Genomic DNA, 24779 nt, shown 5'->3' with positions numbered 1-24779 from the left:
AGTGGACAGTGATGGGGATGGACTAGGAATGGGCCTTTCAGAGGTGGGGATGGGCTGCAGATGGGCCAGGGGTGGCTGGCACGGGAATTGGGTTGGGGCTGGAGGTTGGGATGGACCAGTGATAGGGGTGAAGCTGGGTGGAGATAAATTAAGGACGGAGTGGGGCTGGGCCGGATTGGAATGGAGTGGATTTGGGATTGGGACCGGGAGCTGGGAAGGAGAGGGATGAAGCTGGGCCTGGATAGGGATTGGAGAGGTGGGGACGGGGCTAGGTTTGTGGCTGGGGACACCACAGGTGAGAATTTGGGACACGGGAAGAATGGACCCGTGCAGATGGGTATACCCGCCCGGGCGCGGGGTGCAGGGACTGACGGCGAGGGGCGTGGGGGCGCCCCGGGGCAGGCCGGGAAGGGGGGGCGGGCCTCCCCCCGGCCGGGTCGGGGCGGCGCTAGGACCGAGCGCGCGGAGTGAGCGAGCCGGGCGGAGCCAGCGCCCCCCGCCCCCCGCCGGCCGGCTCCCCTCCCCCGGCCGCTGGCTCGCTCGGCTCGCAACGCTGCAGAGGCTCCGAGGCGGCGGCGGCGCGGCGACTCCCTCTTTCCCTCCCTCCTTCTCCGTCCGTCCGTGCGTCTGTCCGTTCGGCCTCGGTCCGGCCCGCAGCATGGCCGGCGTCAGCTTCAGCGGCCACCGCCTGGAGCTGCTGGCGGCGTACGAGGAGGTGATTCGGGAGGAGAGCGCGGCCGACTGGTGAGCCCCCGCCCCCGCCCCCCAGCCCCTTTGTCCCCGCGCTGCCGCGCCTTTGTTTCCACCCGGCCCAGTCGCCCCGCAGCCGGGAGGGAGGGGGAGACCCCGAAATGGTGCAGCGGCCCGGGAGGGCCAGGGAGGGGCTGCTTTTGTGCGCGCCGGGGGAGGGGCCGGGCCGGGCCAGGCGGGGCACCGGCGGGCCCCAAGCGCCCGGAGGCGGCCCCAGCCGCGCGGTGGGAACGGTGGCCGGACGCGGGCTGGAGAGACGCAGGGTCCAGATGTGTGGCCCGGGGCCTCCCGGCCTTGTGGAAGCCCATCGCCCGCCCCCTCCCCTTTGCCTCGGGCCGGGCGGACAGGTGTGCATGGGCGGCCAAGGGCACCTTTGCCACCTTTGAGCGGGCGAGGACGGGGCAGGGACCGAGCTAGCAGAGCCAGCGCAGCCTACCCGGCCGAACCCGGCCCCGGCCACAGCACAAAGGAAAGCTAGGGCGGGGGAGGAGCAGACGGGCTGGGGGCCGGGGCGCCCCGCCCACCGGGGGGCCTCTCGGAGTTGGGGTGTGATGGAAAGACGTTCATTGCCACAGGGCCACCGCCAAGTGACTCCTGTTCCCCTGAGGGGTCGAGGAGGAGGCAAGGATAAGTGCTCTCCTCGATGCCAAGGGGATTGCAGGGAGTAGGCAGCTGGGCTGGGACATGCCAAAGGAACTGAACTGCCTGCCTAGGGAGCCAGGTGGGGTCCCTGGGAGGAAGCCCCCAGGCGCACCACTCTGCCGGGAGTTCCCAGAGAAGGATGAGGGGGTGAGTGGATCCACTGAGCCCCTAGCCCGGTGGCCCAGGGGCAAGGGGCTCTCAGCTCCTCTGTGGGGGAGGAGCTGGGCTGCCCTCTCCTCCCTCCCCAGCTGTTGTCTCCCCCTAGGCTGTGGGAGGGGTTGGACCACCTGCTCTGGGACTGGAGTCCCCAGGGTGGCAGGAAAGCCAGGGGGTTTCACACTGCCCCATTCAGGAATCATCATCCTTCCAAGATACTCTTCTCCTGGGGCAGATGCCCATTCTGTTCCCTAGGGCTCTTCTCCCCTTGGCAGGCAGGAAACACAAAGTGAAGGCAGGTCTGAGGGACCTCACTTGGGATGGCCTCACCCTCATGCTGGGAGGACACTGACCTGGGGGCTGGAGGAGGGGACAAGATGGCCAGGCATCCATGCCACAGTACTGCAGCACTGGCGGGCGGCCAGGCCTGGAGGGATGGACGCGGGAGACAAGCAAGCTCTCGTGTCCTGCGGGTCAGTCATAGGAGAGGCCAGCACAGGCTAAGCGGGCAAGCGGCCCATCGGTTGTCCCAGCCCTGCCCCATGGGGACTGAGATCATGGGAGGAGTTCAGGGCAAGTGGCCGGCTTGGCCTGGTGGAGGAGCTGGCCTTGGGATATGGGCCATGCCTGGAGAGAGGCACAGCCCACCTTGGAACCCTTGCCCTCCAGTCCGGGGGTGCTGCCTGCCACCACCCCGTTTACCCCTACCTTCCCAAAGGCAGAGCTCCCACAGCCACTGCTGGCCCACATCCTGCTCAGCAGAGGCCTGGGCTCCCACCACCCAGCAGCATCCATGTGGCCAAAGTGAGTTATTCATCACTGGCGTGCCTCACCCCTCCCCCACCCCAATCTGCGTTGTGTGTGGGACACACACAGATGTACACATGCACATACATACATACATTTGCTTACTCCCAAGGGCCCAGATAAACATTTGGTAGAAAGGATGTGAGGATCAACCTGCAGAAGGGGACATGAGGGCCCCCAGCACCTAGCACAGAACCAGGGGTACAGTGGAGTCTCAAGACTCAGGGGCAGACCCTGTACTCAGAGGCTGGAGGAGGGCGTCTTGGGTAAAATTGCTGTCTGGGCAAACGGGGCTTGGCACTTCCCTCCCTTACCTTGCCTCTGAGTGGGGAGTAGGGGTGGGGGAGTTCACTCCTAGGTGGCTCACTCTGAAATGGACCGCTGCCCTGATGCTGGCAGCAGGGGACCCAGGAAGTCAGACTGTGTAGTGAAAAGAACTAGTGTTGTCCTGGATGTGATCCGACTCGCTATACATAGCCACACCAAGTCTCTGCTCCTCTCTGGTCCTCTTGAAAAGAGGAAAAGGGGATTGGGCTCAACCATACCTGGGATACCCAAGGCCCTTCCAGTTCTGATATCCTGAGAGTGTGATTGTCCTGAAGAATCCACATGCCCTGAGCCCCCCATCCTCAGCTGACCCCAGGATCTCCCTGGAGCTGCTACATTCAGCTCCCACCTCACCCCAGTCCACTTTCTCTGGCCGAGATGGTCCCACCTTCACGAAGCTTATAGTTCAGGACAGTGTCTGTCTCCAGGGGTTGGAGGTGGTGTAGATTCCTGCCCCCCTCCATCCTGATTCCTTGCAGTTTCACCAGCTCCCACCCACCCAAGGCTCAGGCCACCTCGAATGTGTTTGAGAAGCACTGGTGGTCTAGTGAGATCTGGGGCAGGCTCAGGTGCCTCTTCCTGTCCCTGCTGGAGTGTGGTAAGCGCTTTGGGGAGGTGCAGGGCAGGGCTTCATGGGAGCTGGCATTGGGTCCCTGAGAGATTTCAGTCAGGGATGGGCATGGGTGGAGAAACAGGTCTGGCCTCCCTGTGAAGGGAACCACATATGCAGAGGCTCCAGGTTGGGAAATATCCAGAACTGTGCTGGGAATCAGGGAGCCATCCAATGTGACCCGAGTGTATGGTATGGATACGGAGGTCTGGCTAGAAAGGCAGGTGGGCGGAGCTCAGGGTTGAAGGCCTGCTGAAACCTTTGAACTTAGCTATGGTTTCCACCAGGTAAGGGCCAGGGCTGCAGCAGGAAAGGTGGCTGCAGGTGGGTAGGCAAGGAGTAAAGAATGGAAGGGGCAGGTTCCTGGGAGGAGCCAGGGTCCCTCAGAGAGCCTAGGAGAGGCTGACAAGTCACCCCAGGGAGGTGTGATGGCCAGAGCAGTGTCTGGGAACCAGGGTCTTGGAGTTCTGCCTCAGTTTCTCATCTGCGGAATGGAGAAGGGAAGACCCTGCTTCTCTAAGGGCCTTTTGTTCCCAGTGGTGGGTTTAGGGCAGCCAGACAGGTGGTGGGACAGCTGTGTTGAGAAGCAGCTGCCAGGACTGTAGCCTGGGCAACAGTTGGACCAGGAGCTCCCGGCCCCACAGCCCACCTGTGTCCCTTTCAGGAGGGAGGGATCCCGAGAAGCAGGGGGCTGGGGGCCCATTTGGCTCTGGCAGTGACTTGTGCTGACCTCATGGGGCTGGGCCTGGACCAGGCCCTCCCTGCTCCCTCCTTGCTCCGCCCTCCACCCTCCTCCCTCTCTCCCTTCCTCCCTCTTCTCTCCTCCCTCTTTCCTTCCCTCCCATTTCCCTTGCTCCTTCATTTTCTCTTTATCCCTTCACTTCCCTCCCTTCTCTTGTCTTCTCTGTCTGCCTCCTCTCCCTGCTCGCTTTCTCTTCTGCATCTCCCTGATGCTCCTGCTTCCTCCCCTCCTAGCCCCCTACCTTGGCAGTAAGGAAAGGGGAGCTTGGGGGAGGGGCTGAGCCTCCTGCACCTCCGGTACATGACCTTTATTCCTGGCCCCAAGCCTGTCCTCCAAGTGGGTCCTGGGGAGGAGCTATCTCTGTCTTCCCTTCTGTGAAATGGATGCTGTGCCACTGCTACCTGTGAAGAAAAAACTAGGGAGGAGGAGGAAGGAGGAAGGCTGCTAGGTCAGCTTTCTGCCAAAGCTGAGAGGGAAGGCAAGGCCAGCAGTCCCAAGAGGCCAGAGCCTCAGCTAGGGCGGAGGAGGCCTAGGGCTGGAAGGCCAGGAGAGCACATTCACCCAGGGGCCAGAGTCCAGGCAGGAGTGACCATGGTGACCTCATCCCCATTGCAGAGAGACTGAGATTGAGACTGAGGGCGTGTCCCCTTGGGGTCCTTTGTGTTCAGGAGAATGCAGCTGGGGTGGGCCAGTCGCGTGCCAATTGCTGGGTTGCCATAGTTACCAGGGGATGCCCAGAGCTGAACAGCACCAGGTTCTCTCTCCCCATCCCCCTCGGTGTGGGGGGAGGGGCAGTGGGTACCGAGGCACGCGCCAGGTAGGTTCCTGGCAACGGCCAATGGGGATGAGGAGCGGTAGCCAGGGAACGGTAACCAAGGAACCGTCGCCTTGGAATCTCCATCTCACACCGCTGGCTGAGTTGCAGGCTGCTAGGGCCAGGGCTCCGAGGACGCAACACACTGGCTCACTGGAAGCAAGCGACTGGGCAGCGATTTCTTCCCCACTGCCTGCTCCCCACCTGACCCAGGCCTCCCTCCAACAGATCCCAGACTGTCCCCCACTGGGTTCCAGCCTGAAATGGTGCTTAGCCATTGTTGTCGTGGTGACAAGGCTTAAGTGCTGGGCTGGAACCCCCCTCCTGTCCTGCCCCCTCTGTATCCCTCCTATCCCCGAGAGCCGTCTCCACCCAAAATTGGCTGCCTGGGCCCTGCCAGTTCTCCCAGCCACCCCTCCCTCTCCCCAGGGCTCTGTACACATATGAGGATGGCTCAGATGACCTCAAGCTTGCAGCGTCAGGAGGTAAGAATTCCAGCCATTCCTTTGCCTTCCTCTCCGCTCGCCCCTCCGGTTGTTTTCTTCCCCACCCGCCTGGCTCCAGGCCACCTCGCTGCCTTCATCCAGCAGACCCACACTTGTCTGGCCAAGTGTCCTTCCTGTGGTTATCCCTAAGATCCCCAGGGTGGGGAGGGAGGGAGACTTGTTTCCTGTTTGATTATGAGAAGACTGAGCCTCAGAGAGGGAGAGTGACTTGCCCGAAGTCACACAGCTAGACGGGAATGGGCCTGGCAGGGATGGCCCAGATCACCCCACTTTCTTGAGAGCCCTAAAAGGTTTTATTTTACCTCAGTGGGTGCCAGCCCCGCGTGAGACTTGATGTGTGAAGAACACTTCCTCAGTTCTTCCCCAAGGTCCTGGGGGATTCAGAGGCAAAGCTCACACCTGCCTGCTGCCTCTTTCACACCAACACAGAACTCTGGGACTTCCAGATCTGTGGCGGTGCCTGCAGAGCCCACAAGAAGAGTCTTTGCTTTGGGTTCCAGGCCCTTTGTGGGGGAGGGATTCAGGAGATGGCGCCTGACACCCTCCTGATTCCCCCAGATGGGGGCTTGCAGGAGCTCTCTGGCCACTTTGAGAACCAGAAGGTGATGTATGGCTTCTGCAGCGTCAAGGACTCCCAGGCTGCTCTGCCGAAATACGTGCTCATCAACTGGGTATGCAGCTATGGGCTGGGGAAGGGAGCCGAAGGCCCAAGAACGGTTATCCTCCATCCCACTCCACTCACTGACACTGCTGGAGAGAACCCCACTAGTCCCGGGAAGAGAGCCCTGGGCCTCAGCCTGCCGCCAACTCTTGTCCTTTCCCGACACCCCCTTTCGCTGGGTACTTTGCAGGTTGGCGAAGATGTGCCTGATGCCCGCAAATGTGCTTGTGCCAGCCACGTGGCTAAGGTGGCCGAGTTCTTCCAGGTGCGAGCAGGGTCAGGGCTTATGGGGGCGGTGATGGGAGGGAGCCCTGCCGCCTGAACACGCCTTCTTCCTGCTGCAGGGCGTTGATGTGATCGTGAACGCCAGCAGTGTGGAAGACATAGATGCGGGCGCCATCGGGCAGCGGCTCTCCAACGGGCTGGCACGGCTTTCCAGCCCCGTGCTGCACCGACTGCGGCTGCGTGAGGATGAGAACGCCGAGCCGGTGGTCAGTGTGCGCCCCGGGCAGGCTGGCCCTGCCCAGGGCTCCGCCGTCCGGTTCCTCTCAGTCCTCACCCTTTGCGTGTGGGGGCTCCTGAGCACTCGGCCTGTGGGCTGCGCTCACGCCAGGCCGCTTGACTCTGCAGGGCACCACCTATCAGAAGACCGACGCAGCTGTGGAGATGAAGCGGATTAACCGCGAGCAGTTCTGGGAGCAGGCCAAGGTGTGGACCCTGACCCCGGCCTGCAGGCTGAGCTGCCACTCCCTGTCCTAACCCCATGGGGTAGCTTTGCCTTCTCTCCCTAAGGGCCTCCCTTGCACAGCATGGGCCATCCTACGTGCTTCCCCTACTGAAAGAGCGAGCCCCTGAGTTCTCAGAACCCTGGGTTGGGGATGGGCTGGAGGGCTGGGGCGGGCCCCAGGCTCAGGGCCTGCACTGCCTTGGCACGGGGTGCTGCAGAAGGAGGAAGAGCTGAGGAAGGAGGAGGAGCGGAAGAAGGCTCTGGATGAGAGACTCCGGTTTGAGCAAGAGCGGATGGAGCAGGAGCGGCAGGAGCAGGAGGAGCGGGAGCGGCGCTACCGGGAGCGGGAGCAGCAGATCGAGGAGCACAGGTGCGCCCCGCCCCGCCCCCGGGGTGCTGGGCCGTGGGCCCCACGTGGGCCCATCCTGAAGGCTTGCCTGCACCTCTCATTCCAGGAGGAAACAACAGACTTTAGAAGCAGAGGAGGCCAAGAGGCGGTTGAAGGAGCAGTCTATCTTTGTAAGTTCTTAGTCGGGGTTCCTGTCTCCTGCCCAGGGAAGCGAGGATGGTCCTCGTGTTCCTGCGCCTCTTGCGTGGGGAGTAAGTGTCTTGGGGACAGTGCTGGGCATTCTGGGTACCGCTGCATGGGCATGGGGTAGCATGCAGTGTCAGGCCTGGTACCCGATCATGTGAGGCTCTGTTCCCTGGCTGTGGAAAGAGACCTCCTTGGAGAAGCTAATACTCTAGACCGAAAGAGAAAATCTACCTTGACCCAGACCCTCACTGACCAGGCTCCTCCTGCCCCCGCCCAGCAGGGCCTGAGGGGCTCGAGGTGGATTAGACATGCTTCCTGCACTTATATGGGGCTCGAGGCCTGGTCCCCACGGCAAGAATACTGCAGAGCCATTGAATGGATCTGGGCTGGAGTTCTGAGCATCTACATACAAGTGTGTGTAGTGTCTCTTTGAGAACAGGTACTTGTTCCAGGGGTGCTGGCTGAACCTCCAAACACTGGGATGGCCCGTAGGGTCATCATGATTGACCCCTTCAAAATCACAGTGGAGTCAAATCTTCATGCTTTGAATTGAATTTTATACTTGAGAAATAGTTAAGATCATTCAAAGCTGAGCATGGTAGAGTTTAGGACAGGAGGTGGGCAGTAGTCATCTGGACTGGGACTGTGTTGGGTAGCCGTTGGGCCATGGGGACTCAGACAGACTCCAAGGTCACACCCACAGGAGGCTGGGAGGGAGCTGGCAGGACAGCCCTGCCGGCACTGGCATTAATGGCTGTCATAGGTCATTCCACTCACGTTAGCCCCTGGGGGTGGAGAGGACGTGTGGTTAGTAAGCTGCAGCCTCATTCATTCAGCAAACCCTTGCCACCTGCCATGTGCCAGTGTGAGAAACATGGTGGAGAACAAGATGAACAAGGCTTTTTTACAATTAATTGATTAATTAGTTTATTTTTAATTGTGGCAAAGTGTACATAACATAAAACGTACCATCTTTACCATTTTTCAGTGTACAGTTCCGTGGTGTTAAGTGTATTTATATTGTACAGCCATCACCACTGTTTATCTCCGGAATTTTCTTCATCTTCCCATACTGAATCTCTGTACCCATTAAACACTAACTCCCCACTGCCCCCTCCCCCAGCCCCTGGCAACTGCTTTCTGCTTTCTGTGTTTAAGAATGTGACTACTCAAAGTACCTTGTATGAATGGAATCACGCCGTTATTTTACCTTTTGTGACTGGCTTATTTCATTTAGCATAACATCTTCAAGGTTTATCCATGTGTCAGAATGTCTTTTCTTTTGAAAGCTGTTAATATTCCACTGTATATGTATACCAGATTTTGTTCATCCATTCAGAGCAACTTCTTTTCGAAAAAGCTTATTTTTATGGAAAATTTCACATACGTACACAAAAGTAGAAAGAATAGTATAGTGAACCCACTGAACTGATTGCTCATCTTCACCAATTACCAGTGTTTCAGGCAAAGGCTTACAGTGTCACATCATTATTTTATAGTCTCATCTGGCCCTTCAAGTGTGGCTCATGTGACAGTGACAGTAGGTGTTTTAGCAGGTCACTGTGGTTACCCTGCAACTTCAGGTCCTCTGAGGGAATTCCCACATGAGAAACTTTGGAATTTAGAAGTGCTTTATATTGGCTTAAGGAGCTATTCTGCTTTCTCTCTTCTGATAAGAATTGCATTCCTTATGTGAGTTCCCTTTTTGCCTGGGATGCCGGGGAGCTTCCATTTATCTGAAGATGCTCAGGCATAGCAATGCTATTGACCTTTATGGTTAGTGCATTGATGTCTCTCTCCAACCCCAAGCTCTAATTTGTTTCAGTGTTTTTTTCACAGTGTTATGTAGTTAAGGTTTTTGTGGTAAGCTGCCTCTGGTCCTTTTTTTGAACAAGGCAGAGGAACCTAGCAAGGTTATACTAGGCAGGGGCAGCGTAACAGCAAAGGCTGGTGGGATGTACATTTTGGGGGGAAGGCAAGGAGCCTTCCCCAATGACTGGAGCCCGCTGGGAAATTTGGGAGGAGAGAGCAAGGTCAGAGGAGGAGTTTAGACTTCATTCTGGAAGACACAAAGTGGCAGTTGGGGTGACAACCCTCTTGAGGCTTTTGGTGTGATGAGTTCAACTGAGGAAACAGGTATGAACTGAACCTTGGGCTGGCCACTCACACACATAAGTGAGTTCTTATCCTGTATTACACACAGAGGGTGGGGAGATGATCCAGAAACAGGAAATTATGACGCAGTGTAATCTGTGGTGTATGCCTGGAACACCTCATGGGGACCCAGGGAAGGAAATGACCTGAATAGGCCAGGGACCCCTTCCCAAGGAGGCAGTGCCCAAGCTGAGGCCGGAAGCAGGAAGAGCTGGACCTGGGGTGGGGGTCGGGTACTTGGGGAGAGATATTCGTCTCCCATGCCAAGGCACGGAGGTGGGAAGTTGTATGCATGTTCCAGGAACTGCAACTACATCATGCTGAGGACTTTATGCCTACATCTCACAGGGTGTGGGCGAGTCAGGGTGGGAGGGGAGCGTTGTGAGAGGTGATGGACTAGATCAGGCAGGGAGAAGGGAACATGGGCCAAGCAAAGGGGCCCCATCTACCTTTATTCCTGTGGTTGCAATCTCAAAACAGCGAGTGAAGTGGGCATGTGAAGGGCAGTAGGGAGTGGTGGGGACTGTGGTGAACTGGACAACACACACCCTGTGGGCTGCTACAGTGCAGCTCTAGTCGATGGCTGCTTTGGGACACGCTGGCCTGTGTTGCCAGGGCTTCTGGCATTTCAAGAGAAACTGGAGACCCTGATCTCAGTAAGAAAACCTGATTTTTAAGTGATGGCGACTAATTAACATTTTGAAAAGATCCTTTCAGGTTTGTAGAGAAGAAATGGGGGGAAAGAGAACAAGGAGGCAGGGGACTAATGAAGAAACCTCAGTCGTGATACCAAGATCCACGCAGCAGTGATGGAGTGTGGTTGGCTAGGTGCTGGGGTAGGAGGTTCGAGAAAAGTTAGCTGCAAATCAGGGAGTGCTCCTGGGTGTCCTGGGGTGCCCAGGGGCCTGTCTGGACTGGAGATGAGGTGGCTGAGGACCTTGCAGATAGAAGGTGCTGTGTGACTGGGTCGTGAAAGTGGTTCCAGATAGTGGAGGAAACATAGGGGCTGTAAGAAAGCCAAGAGCTCTTGTGGGAGTGGGGTGCTCAGAACACTTTCCCTTTTGGTTTCCAGGGTGACCAGCGGGATGAGGAGGAAGAGACCCAGATGAAGAAGTCAGAATCGGAGGTAGAGGTGAGAGCCAGGGGGACCAGACATCTGAGTTTGGTAGGGCTGCCTCAGTCGGGCCCCGCCTGGCCTGACCCTTTCCATGTGCCCCCAGGAGGCAGCAGCCATTATTGCCCAGCGACCTGATAACCCACGGGAGTTCTTTAAGCAGCAGGAAAGAGTTGCATCGGCCTCCGCAGGCAGCTGTGATGTGCCCTCACCCTTCAACCACCGACCAGGTAGTCCCAGCTCCCACCCCCACCCAATCCCCACTCCTCAGGTTTTGGCCTTGAGCCTCTTTGGGACCTTTCTTGGAAGGGAAACCTTGCCCAAGGACCCCTTGGAGAAGGCAAGGCCAGTCATTGAGTGTGCTTCCACCCGCCACCTCCAGGTGGCAGGGCTGAGAAGGGCTCGGGCAGGGTCAGTGTTGGGCCTGGGCTGAGCAATGGGCTGTGCTCGAGCCATCTGGGCATTTCACACAAGGGCTAAGGCATCCCCCTGGCTTCAAGGAGTAGCCCTGCTGGGGTTGAACTAGGTCTTATCTGAAGGCCTGTGGGTGCATGGGGAGTGGGCTCTTTCCCTGGTCCTGAGTTTGAGCAGCCTGGAGCCTGTACCCAGGGTTCCCTGTTTGGATTCTCCTTGTGCAGCTTCCACCTCTCCTTGAAGCCCCCTTCCGCTCCCCGTCTGCTGGTCTGTTTGCCCCTTCTGTGTGCTTGGCTCTGGGCTAGGGTTCCAGGGGTGGGGCAGGCTGATCCGAGGGGTGGGGCAGGCTGTTCCGAGGCGTGGGCTGCCCTGAGGCTGGTTGCACTGTGGCGTATCAGGCTCTTTGCTGTGTGTGGCTGGTGTGGTGGAGTCATCTGTTGGCTTGAGGCTCTGGCCCAGCCTGGCTGAATGTGCGCCCTGGCTGAAGGCAGCTTGGACATCCAGGGCCAGCTTGGGGGTGGATGAGGCCTCGGGGTGGGGGTGGGGGAGACTGATCCTCTCTTGTCCTCTGTCTCTCTCTCTGTCTGTCTCTCTTGGCAGGTCGTCCGTACTGCCCTTTCATAAAGGCATCGGACAGTGGGCCTTCCTCCTCCTCCTCTTCCTCCTCCTCCCCTCCACGGACTCCCTTTCCCTATATCACCTGTCACCGCACCCCAAACCTCTCTTCCTCCCTCCCATGTAGGTAGCAGACCCCAGGCCTCCGTGGGGGGGGTAAGGAGGGCCCCCCGCTTCCCAGCAGCCCCCCTGCCCTCACTCCCCCAGCCTGACTGCTGACCTCTGGTGTTTGTCCCCAGAGCAGGTACCGCCTGCCTCTTTCCCCTGGCCCTGAAGGGACACTGGCCCTTAGGGGCCTGGCTTATAGGGTCTGGAGCTGTGGTCTGGCCCCTGGGGGGCCTGGGGAGCTCCCAGCCCCGACCCAGACTCTAGAGAGGAGGGGCTGGTCAGGCCCCAAGGTGGACAATCCTGGTTCCACCTGGCTCCCTGGCCCTTACTGACCAGCCTAGGGGTTTTTGTTCCACAGGCAGCCACCTGGACAGCCACCGGAGGATGGTGCCTACCCCCATCCCTGCCCGGAGCCCATCTGACTCCAGCATGGCCTCTACCCCTGTCACTGAGCAGATCGAGCGGGCCCTGGATGAGGTCACGTCCTCGCAGCCTCCACCACTGCCACCACCACCCCCAGCAGCCCAAGGTGTGTGAACGACCCTAGCCCCTGGGCTGGGAACGCCAAATGGCCATGGTAACAACCCCCCAGGGATCTGGGCCAGACTGTACTGCCCTGGAAGTGGCTGGGGCAGCGAGGAGCCCTGGTCAGACCTGCCCTCTCTGAACCTCAGTGTCTCCCTGGAGTGGGGATTGCGCGTTCCTCCCAGGGCTGCTGAGAGGTTGAAAGACACTAGGTAAAGGGGCAGTGGGGACCAGTGGGTGCTAGAAGGCACTCTGCATGGAAGTCTTAGTGGAGGCCTTCTTTCCTGGACTCCTCAGTGGGTGGGCAGGGTACTGTAGGGTGCCTGCCCAGGGCCTGCATCCTTTCCTGGGAGCTGATCACATGTCTCCTCCATCTGTGCTTTGACAGAGACCCAGGAACCCAGCCCCGGCCTGGATAGTGAAGAGACCAGCAAGGAAGCCAGAGCAGCAGACCCTCAGGCCTGGGCCAGCCCCCTGGAGGAGTCCCCTCAGGCACCAGAGCCTCCCCAGGGCCAAGGCAGCCCCACAGAGGACTTGATGTTCATGGCGTCTACAGAGCAGGCAGTCCTGGCTGCCTCTCTAGAGCCTGCCATGGCTGGAGCCTCTGCAGCTGACACCCCAGCAGCTGATGCCATTGAAACCGACGCTGCCGCTGCTGACACCAGTGTTGCCAACACCGTCACCCCTGCCACTGCCAGCCTCATTGACCTATGGCCTGGCAATGGGGAAGGGGCCTCCGTACCCCAGGCTGAGCCTAGGGCCCCCACACCACCCTCAGGTGCCGAAGTCACTCTGGCAGAAGTGCCCCTGCTGGACGAGGTGGCTCAGGAGCCACTGCCGCCGGCTGGTGAAGGCAGTGCCAACCTTCTCAATTTTGATGAGCTGCCTGAGCCACCAGCCACCTTCTGTGACCCAGGGGAGGAAGTAGAAGGGGAGCCCCTGGCTGCCCCCCAGGCTCCAACTCTGCCCTCAGCTCTAGAGGAGCTGGATCAGGAGCCGGAGCCGGAGCTGGAGCCAGAGCCCCAGCTGCTGACCAATGGCGAGACCACCCAGAAGGAGGGGACCCAGGTGGGGCTGGGGCTGCCTAATGGGAGGGGAAGTGGTCAGGGCTGGAGCAGGGGGCTGACCCTGCCTTCCTTAGGCTTGCAGCAGTACCCTGCCCCCTTTCTCTGTGACCCACATTGTTCGGGGGTGGGGGGGAAGCTGTATTTCATTCCCCCTCCCTGGGCCAGCTCTGCTTTTATTCCCAAGGCGGGCATCTGTGTTTGCCTGGCAACCGCTGATAGAATCGCTGGTTGCAGGGGAAACGTGCTCAGGCCTGGTAGGTCAGCCCTAGTCCTGCTGGGTGGGACCCAGTGACATGGACCTTTTCTCCTACAGGCCAGTGAGGGGTATTTCAGCCAATCACAGGAGGAGGAGTTTGCCCAATCGGAAGAGCTGTGTGCAAAGGCTCCACCTCCTATGTTCTACAACAAGCCTCCAGGTAGTACTGGGATGGGTGATGGAGAAGAATTTGGGTGGCGGTGCTGTGTTCAAGTGTGGACAGGCAGTGCCCCCCTCCCCCCCCCACACAGCTGGCACAGCTCCCCAGGGTTGGGAGGGACACAGGCATGGATCTGCTGGGCCATCTCCTTAACTCCCCTCCCTTCCCTACACCATAGAAATCGACATCACCTGCTGGGATGCAGACCCGGTACCAGAAGAGGAGGAGGGCTTCGAGGGTGGCGACTAGCGGTGATGCTTGCCCTCAGGCTGCCCTCGCCAAGGCCGCCCACCTGCGCTGGCCTCTGGCCAGACGGCCCGCAGTGCCTGCACTTGCAGCAGCTCCGCCTGGCACCCACTCTGGATTCCGGCCCTGGCCGGGGACTTGGCCGCTTCCCTACCCACAGGGCCCTACTTTTACAGCTTTTCTCTCTTTTTTAAAGTTGATAGGAGACTTGTACAGTTGACTGGTTTTCCTCCCGTTGGTAGTTGAGATGCTGTTGCAAATTCCACCCCCTTCCCACCCGGTCCAGATTGTAGCTCTTAGTCCTCCCTGCTCACTCAGCTGGCCGGGGTGGAGGCCTCACCCTGCTTGGGGCCTGGCGTGGGGGGAAGTTCTGGTGGGAAAATGTTCCCCCCACCTCTTTTCCTAGTTTTCTGTTTCTTGGAAAAATATCACTTTGTATTCTCTGTCCAGGGCTTCAGATATTTTGCACGAATTTTAAAACATGGCAATAAATGGCTCGTGGGCTCTGGTTCCCTGGGACCCGCCCCCCTCCCCCCTTCTCTTGACCCCTCCCAACCTGGTCCGAAGGAAGTAGCAGGCCCAGCTGGGGCCTCTCAGCTTCCTGGCCCTTTCCTGCCCCCTCCTGCTGGGCAGGTCCCAGGCTGGAGGCCCTAGGCGTGATTCAGGTCAGGGCTATGGGTGGCCCCTTTCCATCTCCTCCCTCTTTGCTTGGGTTCCTTTTTCACGTTCAGTAACTGTTTTTTGGAAAGCACAAACTTCTGTAACAGGTCGTGCTCATGTCTGTTAATAAAGAAATCCAGATCCCTTCGGGCCTGCTGCTCCGGGCCTCCAGGGGCTGATCTGGGGTGGACTGCCTGCCACGACCCCATTCCCAACTCTTCCCACTTCCAAGGCAGCAGGGGGCGCCCTCGCCAAGACCTCAAGGGCAAGGAAGGTGGGGTATGAGGCTCCCTGGGGAACCGGCCAGTGGTTTGAAGCAGGCAGACCTCAGGTTTAGTTCTACACCCTCAGGCCGGTTTGTAGCTGAAAGGCGCAACAAGGTTCGGTCCCGATAAGGCCGGGCACACCTGGCCGCCAGAACCTTGGGTGCAAGCAGTGGGTGCCCCCTCCGCTTGTACCAAACCAGATCACACACCTTTATTATCCTCAAAATGTAACAAACGGGGTAAGAAATCCCTCCCTCCCGCCCCGCCCCCCACCCCCACCTCCGCAGTCCAAGGGAAGCGTTTAAAAAGCCCCGCAATCAGGCCAGGAGTCCGCGGGTGGGGCCCGGGACGCCGGGCGCCCTCTATACGGCTGTAGTCCTCCCGAACAAGGGGATGGAGACCGGCAGGCGCCAAGCTCCGTGCTCCAGTGGCTCTCGGCTGCTGAGCTCTGAGTCGGTCCAGCTGGGGAAGACCCGACGGCTGCGGTCCGCCTGCAGGCAGAGCGCAGGGCAGGGCGGCGCGGGCCGCGGGGCACTGGGCAGGTGCAGCGCCGACGTGTAGCCCCGGTCCAGGAAGAGCGGCTTGTAGCTGGGCGGTGGCTGCTCCTGTTTCTCCGCGCTGTCGCGGCGGCTCAGAAAGGGCGTGACAATCTTCCGATACAGGCCGCGCGTGTCCGTGAGCACCTCGCTGTAGGGCGGCGGCGGCTCGGCCATCAGCACCGCCTCTTCGTAGCACGGTGGTTTGGACGTGTCCGATTCCGCTGCGAAGTGGGAAGCGGTCCGAGGACGTGAGGCTCTCCGTCCTCAGCCTCCCGCAGAGGCCTTGGCCAGCCGCCAACCCCAGACCCAGCCCGCTCCCTCCTCCTAGCTTCTCAAGGAGGCTGTCCTGTGGAAGCCCCGCGGGTAAGCAGCGAGCCCGCCCCCTGACGAGGCCTCGCCCACCCTAGTGACCCAGGCTGCCCTCTGGCGGAGGTCGGTACTTACCTTGGCGCGGGTAGCTCCACGGCCGCGGCGGTACTGATAGGTGCTGCGGCGGTGGGTGCGGAAGCGCGTGGTGGTGTGCGTGCGGGTGCGCGTGCGGCTGCGCGGGCCCGTGGTGCAGCATCGGGTGCACGTGCACGTGCTGGTGGGCGTGCGCCGGCGCCTCGAGACGGCCGCGGTGAGGTGGTGGCGGGGGCGCCAGGCCGGGGGGGCTCCCGGCCTGGCTGCCCTCGAGCTCAAGGGGCTCCAGCTCAAGCGCGCGCAGATTCTGCTCACGCAGCCGCTCCTCCTGGCGCCGTTTGAGGCGGCGGCGCAGGAAGCTGCAGAAGCAGCAGAGTAGGACGATGAGACCCCAGATGAGCCAGAAACCGGCAAAGCACGTGAGGAACGTGTAGGTGCCCTGGGACATAACCATGGCTGCGGCGCGGGCGGCGGGTCCTCGGCTGCTTCACTGGACAATGGGCTCCTCGACGTGGCCCCGGGCCCGCGCCAAGCTCCCAGATGCCTCCAGCGTCACTCGGGGACCCGCGGCCGGGGGCTGCCCGCAGCTGGGTTCAAGTCGTGCGCGCGCACGCAGGGGGCAGCAGCAGCGGCGCCCGCTCCTTCCCATGGCGCCGACAGGCACGCTGGCGGGCCTCACCCGGGGCCGCGCAGGACCTGTGGGACAGACACAGGGCGCGGTGAAGGCGTGCTGTAGCCCCGGACGACTTCCCTGCCCGCGCCGGTGCCCTGCGCAATCCCGGGGAAGCCTCCTCCACGGAACCTCCGCACTCCGCGGGGGCCCGATGACGTCACCTGGATGACGTCACGCTCAGAGGTTTCCCCCGTAGGGCTTTCCCGTATCTGAGACCCGGCCGCCGCCGCCTCCCAGCCGAGGTGACTCCAGGCAGGCCAGCAGGGGGCGCGCGAATGCCAGGTTCGACCTCTGCGAACGGAGTTCGCCATCTGCATCCCCGGGGTGCAGGGTACCCCAGCTCCGAAAGGGCTCGAGAGGCCCATAGGCAGACTCCCAGGGCGCCGAAGGGGAGCCATGGCGCAGTTGTTTTGCGGCGGAGAAAAGGTGGTCCACCTCCTAGGCCCCACAAGCAGCCCGCCGGTGCCCAGCTTCAGCCCTATGCATACACACCTGGCAGCCCCGGGCGCCCTAGGCCTTGTATCCGCTCCCAACCCTGGATGTCCAAAGCGTGTAACATTCCGGACCGCACCGCGGCTTCCTGCTTGTCTCAGCTCTTGTAGGGGGCGATCGGGCGGGTGGTTCCCGCGGCTACTGCGTGCTACCAGCCTTTGTCTGAGCCCAACGCGCCGCCGAGCGTGGGCCGTTCCCTCTTTTCCTTTACTCTAGGCGCCTCCGCTCGCTGAATCCCAGCTCCGTCTCCGCTTCCTCAGCCTCCTACCCATGCGCAGCCCCACTTGGCCCGGCCCTTCTAGCTCCAGGCCGCCATGTCTCTTCCCCCAATTCCTTTCCCTCTCTGCAGAGGGTAGGAAAATTAGCTCAAGTAATCGGTACCACCTGGTTCCACATCACTCCAGATGGGCACCTCTAGTTCCATTTCCTCTCCACAGCCAGGGTTGAGAGGGGAACCTTGCATCCTAAGAGGTATGTAGGAGGGAGCCCTAACTGAGGAGGGACAGGCGACTGTTCACCACCCCCTCAGAACAGGAATGACCCCTTCCTGACTGCCTTATACCCAGGGGCTTTCCCATACAACCCTTTGGGGTAACAAATTATTCCTGTTTTACAGATTTTACACAATTAGCTGTGTGGATGGCAGTTGACGGTTCCATAATTTGAACCCAAGCCTGGCCACAAAACCCTAGCCTGGGGTGGGAAAGTGCTGCTGCTTGAGCTACTTTGTGGGTCTCTTCCAGGAGCCCCATGGACCCCCCATCCTCAGCATGCCCAACCAAGGCACACATGCATTCAGCTCTGGGGGCCACAGTGAGCCTGAGCCCCAAGCTGGGGACCCCACATTAAGTTGACTTAGACTGGTCTGAGAGCAAGCTGGGGGGAAGCCAGGCCACACAGGCCACCCCACACTTCTCCCCCAGATGGCTCCTTTCTGACTCCGTGACTGCTTTGTGCCATGTGCCATTGGTGCCCGTGCCAGTCCCTTTCTCCTGGGCCTGTGTTCCAGAACACACAATGGCAGGAACAATAGCTCCACCCGCCCCCTCGACAACCCCACCATGAGGCTGCCATGGTGACGCAGCCCAGATAAAAACACGATGCTGCCAGTCACTGGGAGTTAATTAAATCTGTTATTCTCCTTTTCCTGAGCCCACAGGAATTTTCAGGAGTGCTCTGAGGAAGCTGGCCCTAACTAGGGGGCTCCTTGGCCTGCAAAGTAGGAACAGCTCTGGGTCAGGAAAGCACTTCTGGGGCTGGAGGTGATGGAGTTTAGCTGAATTAGAAATAAAAATACCTGCCAAGGATTGTCTACTGTGTGAAGCCTCATTCTAGGCCCCTTCCATGCAGAGTAATCTAATGCAATCTTCAACACCACCTTCTCACTGGGGGTCATGCCCATTTGATGGATGAGACAGTCTTAGAGAAGGAAGTGACTTGCCCTGGGTCACACAGCTAATAAAGGGAAGAGCTAGGATTTAGCCTGAGTGTGAATCCAAAGTCTGTGTTGAAACACTTTCCCCTAAGTGATGAGTGAGATGTAAATAAATGCACGTGAGCACTCAGTACAGGAGATTTGGCAGTCGTGGGGACACTGGCCAGGCTGGCCAGCCTGTAGCCAAAACGCGCCTTCCTACTCCTTCCCACCAAAACTTGGTGCTTCTGGCAACCAGTCCTCAGCCCAACAGTGGGAAAGGCTACAGGGTGAAGGAGAGATGGAATGGCAGCTCTAGGGTTAACAAGGAACAAAGGACAGGGACTGTGCCCTGAGGGGTCCAGCTCAGCTCGCTGGGCATTAGGAGGATTGGGACAGGCCACACCCAAGACCCACTGGGTGCCACTGTCGCCTCTCAGCCTGTCTCATCTATCAAATGGGCATGACCCCCAGTGAGAAGGCAGTGTTGAAGATCACATAAGATTCTGTGTGGAAGGGGCCCAGAACAAGGCCTGACACACAGTAGACAAGCCTTGGTGGGTATTTTTATTTCTAATTTAGCTAAACTCCAGCTGAGAGGCAGGAACTATTGCTGAATTTTACAGACTTGGCCTCTGTGGGTCTGAGAGAGGAAGTCTGCTTAAGGTCTCACAGCTGAGCTGGCCCTCTGACCCCCACACAGGGCTGGTCCATAGGAGTTGCTCAGTAATATCTCATCTAATCCACAGTAGTTGCCCAATATATAAATGTCAAGGAATTAATTCAGGCTTTTCCAAGTGCTCTTCCTGACCAAGCCAAGCTTCTCAAAGCCTTTCCAAAGGGCTGTTCCTTTATCCCTTCACACCTGTGCATGCTCCTGTCTGGGTCTGGGGCGCCCTTCAAACTCAGACCCTGCCTCTTGCTCACAGCCACTCACCTTCCCCATCCCCTTCAAACGCATGCCTGGTCCCTAGTAAATACCAACTCCAACTGTGTGCTGGGAGCGGAGCCTTTGGCCAGACTCATCCTTAAGTCTGCCGTTTTATGATTTGTTTTCTGTTTCCTTATTCTCTTTTCTTACCTTTTTGCGGGTTATTTGGACGTTTTTCAGGATTCCATCTTGGTTTATTTGTGGAGTTTGTGAGTATATCATTTTGTAGGGTTTTCTTAGGCCACACACTCACTGGGAGCACAGCAGGGGATGGGAGTGAGAGCTGGAGGGTGACATGTTGTCTCAGTTTCCTCGTCAGTGGCCGTGGAGAAGAGTGAGCTAATCAATACAAAGGGCTTGGAGATGCCCAACAAACATGAGCACTGCTGTCCACAGTTTCAGAGCTGGGGGTGCAGAGGTGTGTGCCCCCGGGCTGGATGCCACAGAGAGTTCTCAGTCACCCTATAAACTAGGTGAGCATTCTGCCCATTTGACAGATGAGAACACTTGGCTCAGAGAGATTAAATGACCCCCAAGGTCACACAGATCTCTTACTCTAGGGCCTGGTGCACTGCTGTGGGCACCTCCCACATTACTCCTCTGTATGGAGAACCCCGGCCCCCTAACCTTAGACCCCAAAGATCTGCTGCTGGCTCTTTTATCTCAGCAAAGGGCCCACCGTTTTCACCATCTGCCAAATCCTGTTGTTTTTAACCCTCAGTATAGTGTGTCTTCATCTGTCCACTTCCTTTTGTCCCCCCACCGCAGCTGGCTGGGTCAGGTCACTGTCATCTCTCACCTGGGCCCCCATTACCGTGCTTGCCACCACTCTCTCTACTTCCACGCTGTGCTTCTGCCTGGCCTGCCACTCTCCACACTGTCCATTTCCCCCTGGCCTGCTCCTGAACCCAGCTGCTACACAGCCTCGCTGCTCTCACCCCAGCGCGTGCTCCTCAGCCTCACCTGTTACCTCCCTGGACGTGTCAGCCTCCAGCTACCTCACCCTGCAGGGCTGGATGAGAAGTCCAACGATATCAATCACAGTGTTCTGTAGTGGCCTGTGTCCAACACGAGGGCTACATCTGCCTTGATCATCTGGCATACGGTAGCTCAAAAACCACTTGTTGAAGGAGTAACTGGAGGTGTCCAGTTACCTGTTTGGTCTTTTAGCTGTCTGACAAGGAATACCTCAAGAGCTAGGTCTGCATCTAGTTCATTCCTGGGAAATGTTGGCCATTCACCAAAATGTCACTGAGAAAGCAGCTCTCAGCCCTCACAGGGAGGTTTGTAAGCAAGCTGAGGATGCATACGTCTATGTGAATAAAAGGAAAAGTCTACGTGGAGATGTGTACCAGGGGCTCTGGAGTGGAAAGAAGGAATCCCAGGCAACAGGGGCTCTGGGTTACAAGGGGAAGCCGTGGATGTGACACCAGAGTTGCTGGTCAAGTGAAGGAATAGGCATTCAGGCCGGGGGACAGAGGAGAGAAGGAGGAGAGTATGGTGTGTGGAATGAGGGTGGGGTAGGAAAGGTGACCGCTCACCTGTCCTGCGTGCCCTGCACGTGCCAAGCCCCCTGCTAACCTCTCTAGATTCATTACCTCAGCGAGGAGGGAGCTGCTGCCATCCCCACTCTACAGGCAGGGAGCTGGGGCCAGTACAGGCCCACATAGCCTGTGGGCTTATGAAATCCAGGGGACTGTAAAGCCCACTGTCCTGGCAGGAAGGCCATTTTAGGGAGGCATTGGTGACATTTTTACACTCCTCCCACACCAAGACAAATGAACTGAAACCAGAGAGAGATGATGGCAACTGTCCCAGCTGCCACAGTCGGCCAGGCGCGGAGCTGGCCAGAACCTCATTTCCAGCGAGGCCAAGGTACTGGCTTGACACCCTCACCTGCAGGCAGCATCTCTGTGATCCAACCTCAGCACAATGCCAGGAACCCAGGGCTTGCGAAACTGCAAACAGGACAACAGAGATTGGGGCCCTAGTGGGTTGGTGTCTACTGTACTCAGATCTGCCCCTCCAAGGGAGTTGGCCACACCTCGGGGGTTGTGGGGGGGGGGAGCGGAGGTGATTGTACCCTCTTTTGAGGGGCAGCCTGGTGAACACGCAGAGCACTGAGCAGGGAGCCCTGGGTTCAAATCCTGCTTATACCCTGCCCAGGCTGTGTAATCCCATCCCAGCTATTCCCACGCCTGAGCTGAAGTTTCTTCACCTGTATGACAGAGACGATGAGACCTGCCTGGCAGTGCCAAGGTAGGAGCAGAACTGATGGGGGATGTGAAAATACACCAGCATATACAGCTGCACTTGACAAACCAAATGCCAGCACCTTGCAGCCTCAAGAGGCTCAACTGTGGAAACTGGCCCATGGAACTACATCTACACAAGCCTGGAGATGGTCTAGCAAAAATTGCCATCACTTTCCCTTGGACTAGAGATCTCAGCCTTGTGACTCTCAGCCTTGACACAGTTCATGGACATGTTTTGTTGGCCCATAATCATTTTTTAAAAATATGATTAGTTGCCAAGATTTAAAAACCAGGAGATTTTACATACATTTCTGGGTCAACTTGAAAACTGGACAACCTTGTCATACCAAGTCCACATTCTCAGATGGTGACACAGACTGCAGCTGATTAGTGCCCTAGTCCACCTGGGCCTTGGAGGCATTTGGGTTTCTAACCCCTGAGCTAGACTGAGCACCCACAGGGGCCAGCAGTGCATGGGCCCATCATTGCTAAATTCCTTCTGCTACAGCCAGGGCTGCAAGCTGACCAGGCCACAGAGCCCACAAACCAAGGAATAGGGCCTTGGGGGTTTCCCAGGGGACTGAGGTAGCCCTCACTGCTCAGCTTCCCTCAGAGAGAGAAAATGGAAGGAGGGAGGAAAGGAGGCAACCCAGCCATAGCACGGTCCTACAGAGCATCTGGGGGCAAGAATCTGGCTGATTTTGCTGGAAGAAGGAAAGGTGTGCCAAGGCCTAAAAGACATAGGGAATTTCCTCACTGGAGGAATGCAGAAGAAGGTTAAGAATGCTCCTCTAGAAGGCTCTACAGTTCTTTTCTGCCTGGCTCACAAGAGATAGTATGTAGCAATACCATAGCAAAGAGGCGCCATGCCAGCAGAGAAACCTGCACTGGAAACCTAGCTCCACCACTTATTAGTTGTGCAACCTTGGGCAAGTCATTTTACCTCCCTGAGCCTTGGAGTCATCATCTCTAAAATGGGGATAATAAACTTACCTTGCACAATGTTGTAAGGACTAGGAGATCATGGATGCAGAGTGCTCAGCACAGGTCTCACACAGCAGGAACAGAATGAAAGGAGCCTGTGAGTAATTCCAAAGGCACTCCTGCCTGTGGGAGACTCAGGCCTGACTTAGGATACCACCCATCTAAGGGCATCTATGTCAAGGCCTCACATGCCCAGGTAATGGTCACCTCTGGTACCCAGGAGACCTCCCTGGATGGGAAAGGAAACCCAAGGGTGGTTGTGGTCACTGGGATGTTGGGTCCAAGGCCTGCGGTTGGGGCTGGCATCTGCTGAGTCAGGCCCGGGAGAGATGGCAGGAGGGCCATTTCTCTCCCCCAGCAAGCTATCCACTGAGGGGAGGTTGGGAGGGGAGCCAGAGGTCATTTCCTCTGACTCAGCGGCCATTCTCCTCTCAGAGGAGCTCCCCTGGAAGATAGGACATCTCCATGTGGCGCTGGCCTGCCTGCCGGCCAACCTGCATGCCACCCAGCACAGTCTGGGCTTTGTGCTCAGACAAGAAAGGGACACTTGTGATCCAGACAGGGGGTCGGGTGCTTCTATTTGGCCTGGGATTCAGCTTCCCTGGGTCAGCAGTGTCCTTTCCTCTGCTACTGCCCACGCTCCTTCCACCCCTTCCCGGAGAATGGTGGCTTGAGAAGAGGAGCAGAGACCCACCGCGGGCCCAAGCCACGGTTTGGCACATGCTCTGGCCGTGAGGAGGAGGGATGCGAGCGTCTTTCATCTCCCCTGGTAGGGACCATCACCTTTGGGGCACTCAACTCGGGTCAGGCCATTTCGCTGGCGGGGGGTGGTGGTGGTGGGGTTTGGGTTTGGGATGACGGGCACAGACCCCGGACCCATGCCTCCTCCTCCCGTGGCTGGCCCAGGGGCTGGCCCGCCCCCACGTTTGCTGCCACCCCAGGAGCCCTGCTGCGACGACTGCAGCCACGTGGGAGCCAGCTCCTGCCCACGGGGCCGCTCGCCCCCCACCCCCACCCTCGACGGCTGTGGAGGCAGGAACACCCAGACGGGCCAGAGGGTCGAAGTTCCCCCCACCGCGAGAGGGAGAGTCCCCCGGGGCTTCGGCCCCTCGTGGGGGCGGGGATAGGGGGTCGCCGCCCTGCAGCCGCGTTGCCGGGGAGCGCAACCCGGTTGCTGTGGCAACCGTTTCCAAGCGAACCGGCGGCGGCTTGCGCCCTGCTCCCGCTTCTTGGCTCACTGGCGCCTTCCCTCTCTCTCCCTGCCTCCCTCCCTTCCTCCGGTGTGGGCTGGGGGAGGGGCCGGCCGGGGCGGGGGTCCGGGGCGGCGACCCGGGGCCAGGGCGCGGAGCCGCCCGCGGGGAGGGGCTTAGCCCCGGGATCATCTTCCGCCCGCGCTCCGGACCCGACCGGCCCGCCACCGCGGTACTCACGGGCCCAGGCATCCTCCTCGAGCTCGTCCTCCTGGCTCGGGGCGAGCGGCACGGGCCCCGCGGACAGAGCCCGCGACCCGGGGGAGGCGGCGGCGGCCCCAGGGAACGGACTGTGGCAGCGAAGGCGGCTCCGAGAGCTGGGCTGGAGCCGCGGGGCGCGCGCACGGGCGCGTACACGGCGCGTACCGAGCCCGGCGTGCGCGCGCGCGGCCGCCGGCAGAGGGCCCCCACCCCCAGTCAGTCGCCGCCGAGGATGCTGTCCCGGGAGCGAAAGGCTGAGGACCCGGCACCCACCTGCCGCACCGAGACTCGGCAGGCAGGGCGCCGGGTTCACCCTGCACAGGGAATGCCCACGCCACGCCGCACAGCTCCTGGCAACAGGCTGTCCGGACCCGGCAGACGCTAGCAGACCCGGTGCACACCGTCGTCGGCTGAGCACACAGGATGCTCAGCCAAGGAGCTGAGATGGAGAACGAACCTACCTACCTACCTACCTCCACCCGGAGAACGCACACATGTCCAGGCCCTGGCCACATCCTGACGGGCACCGCACACACGCAGTGGGCAGGGGCTGGAGCAGGCAGGCACCCCAATGTGGCTCCAACTCACAAATACATAGCCCACTCCCAACTCACGGCCCTTCCCACTGTGTTCCCAGCACACACTATCACATGTCTAGTAAGAAGTAGCACAGGGAAAACCTAGTGCTGGATCCATAGCCCTGGCTTTCATGGACCCTGCTCATCCCCAGGGAACAGAGGTGAGCTCTAGTGAGGGCCCCGCTACCTAGGCTGAGT

The 24779-nt window shown here is 59.2% G+C and overlaps 2 protein-coding genes across 6 annotated transcripts; one reads left to right on the top strand and one right to left on the bottom strand.

The window, feature by feature from the left end:
• Window positions 1-505: 505 nt before the first annotated feature.
• DBN1 (drebrin 1) lies at window positions 506-14383 on the top strand. Of its 2 annotated transcripts, XM_030846868.3 has the most exons (15): window positions 506-744; window positions 5278-5333; window positions 5913-6025; window positions 6206-6280; window positions 6360-6506; window positions 6646-6723; window positions 6961-7112; window positions 7198-7261; window positions 10504-10563; window positions 10652-10775; window positions 11560-11697; window positions 12041-12211; window positions 12596-13275; window positions 13588-13690; window positions 13869-14383. In XM_030846868.3, exons 1-15 carry the CDS (start codon window positions 659-661, stop codon window positions 13937-13939), a joined length of 2118 nt encoding a protein of 705 aa, XP_030702728.2. In that variant the 5' UTR covers window positions 506-658; the 3' UTR covers window positions 13940-14383. The 2 variants fall into 2 exon arrangements, with proteins under 2 accessions (XP_030702728.2, XP_030702723.2); XM_030846863.2 differs by lacking the exon at window positions 11560-11697 and having other exon boundaries at window positions 521-744.
• A 757-nt stretch (window positions 14384-15140) lies between these two features.
• PRR7 (proline rich 7, synaptic) lies at window positions 15141-24135 on the bottom strand. Of its 4 annotated transcripts, none has more exons than XM_030846870.2 (3): window positions 23983-24135; window positions 15846-16499; window positions 15141-15622 (listed from the first exon to the last, which is right to left on the bottom strand). In XM_030846870.2, exons 2-3 carry the CDS (start codon window positions 16255-16257, stop codon window positions 15225-15227), a joined length of 810 nt encoding a protein of 269 aa, XP_030702730.1. In that variant the 5' UTR covers window positions 16258-16499; window positions 23983-24135; the 3' UTR covers window positions 15141-15224. The 4 variants fall into 4 exon arrangements, with proteins under 4 accessions (XP_030702730.1, XP_060152670.1, XP_030702734.1 ...); XM_060296687.1 differs by lacking the exon at window positions 23983-24135 and adding an exon at window positions 16969-23900; XM_030846874.2 differs by lacking the exon at window positions 23983-24135 and adding an exon at window positions 21210-23900.
• Window positions 24136-24779: the final 644 nt, after the last annotated feature.

This window comes from Globicephala melas, chromosome 3 (assembly GCF_963455315.2).
Source record: "Globicephala melas chromosome 3, mGloMel1.2, whole genome shotgun sequence".
Lineage (NCBI taxonomy): Eukaryota > Metazoa > Chordata > Mammalia > Artiodactyla > Delphinidae > Globicephala > Globicephala melas.
The sequence above is the reverse complement of the archived record's forward strand: the minus strand, read 5'-3'. Positions and strand labels throughout refer to the sequence as shown.

What these genes read in the sequence shown, in the direction of transcription:
- DBN1 (XM_030846868.3), top strand. Translation starts at nt 659, where the DNA reads ATGGCCGGCGTCAGCTTCAGCGGCCACCGCCTGGAGCTGCTGGCGGCG. An exon ending in AGGTGGCCGAGTTCTTCCAG is followed by an intron (nt 6,281 to 6,359) that starts GTGCGAGCAGGG and finishes TTCCTGCTGCAG; the next exon opens with GGCGTTGATGTGATCGTGAA. An exon ending in AGTTCTGGGAGCAGGCCAAG is followed by an intron (nt 6,724 to 6,960) that starts GTGTGGACCCTG and finishes GGGGTGCTGCAG; the next exon opens with AAGGAGGAAGAGCTGAGGAA.
- PRR7 (XM_030846870.2), bottom strand. Translation starts at nt 16,257, where the DNA reads ATGGTTATGTCCCAGGGCACCTACACGTTCCTCACGTGCTTTGCCGGT. An exon ending in GTGGAGCTACCCGCGCCAAG is followed by an intron (nt 15,623 to 15,845) that starts GTAAGTACCGAC and finishes CCCACTTCGCAG; the next exon opens with CGGAATCGGACACGTCCAAA.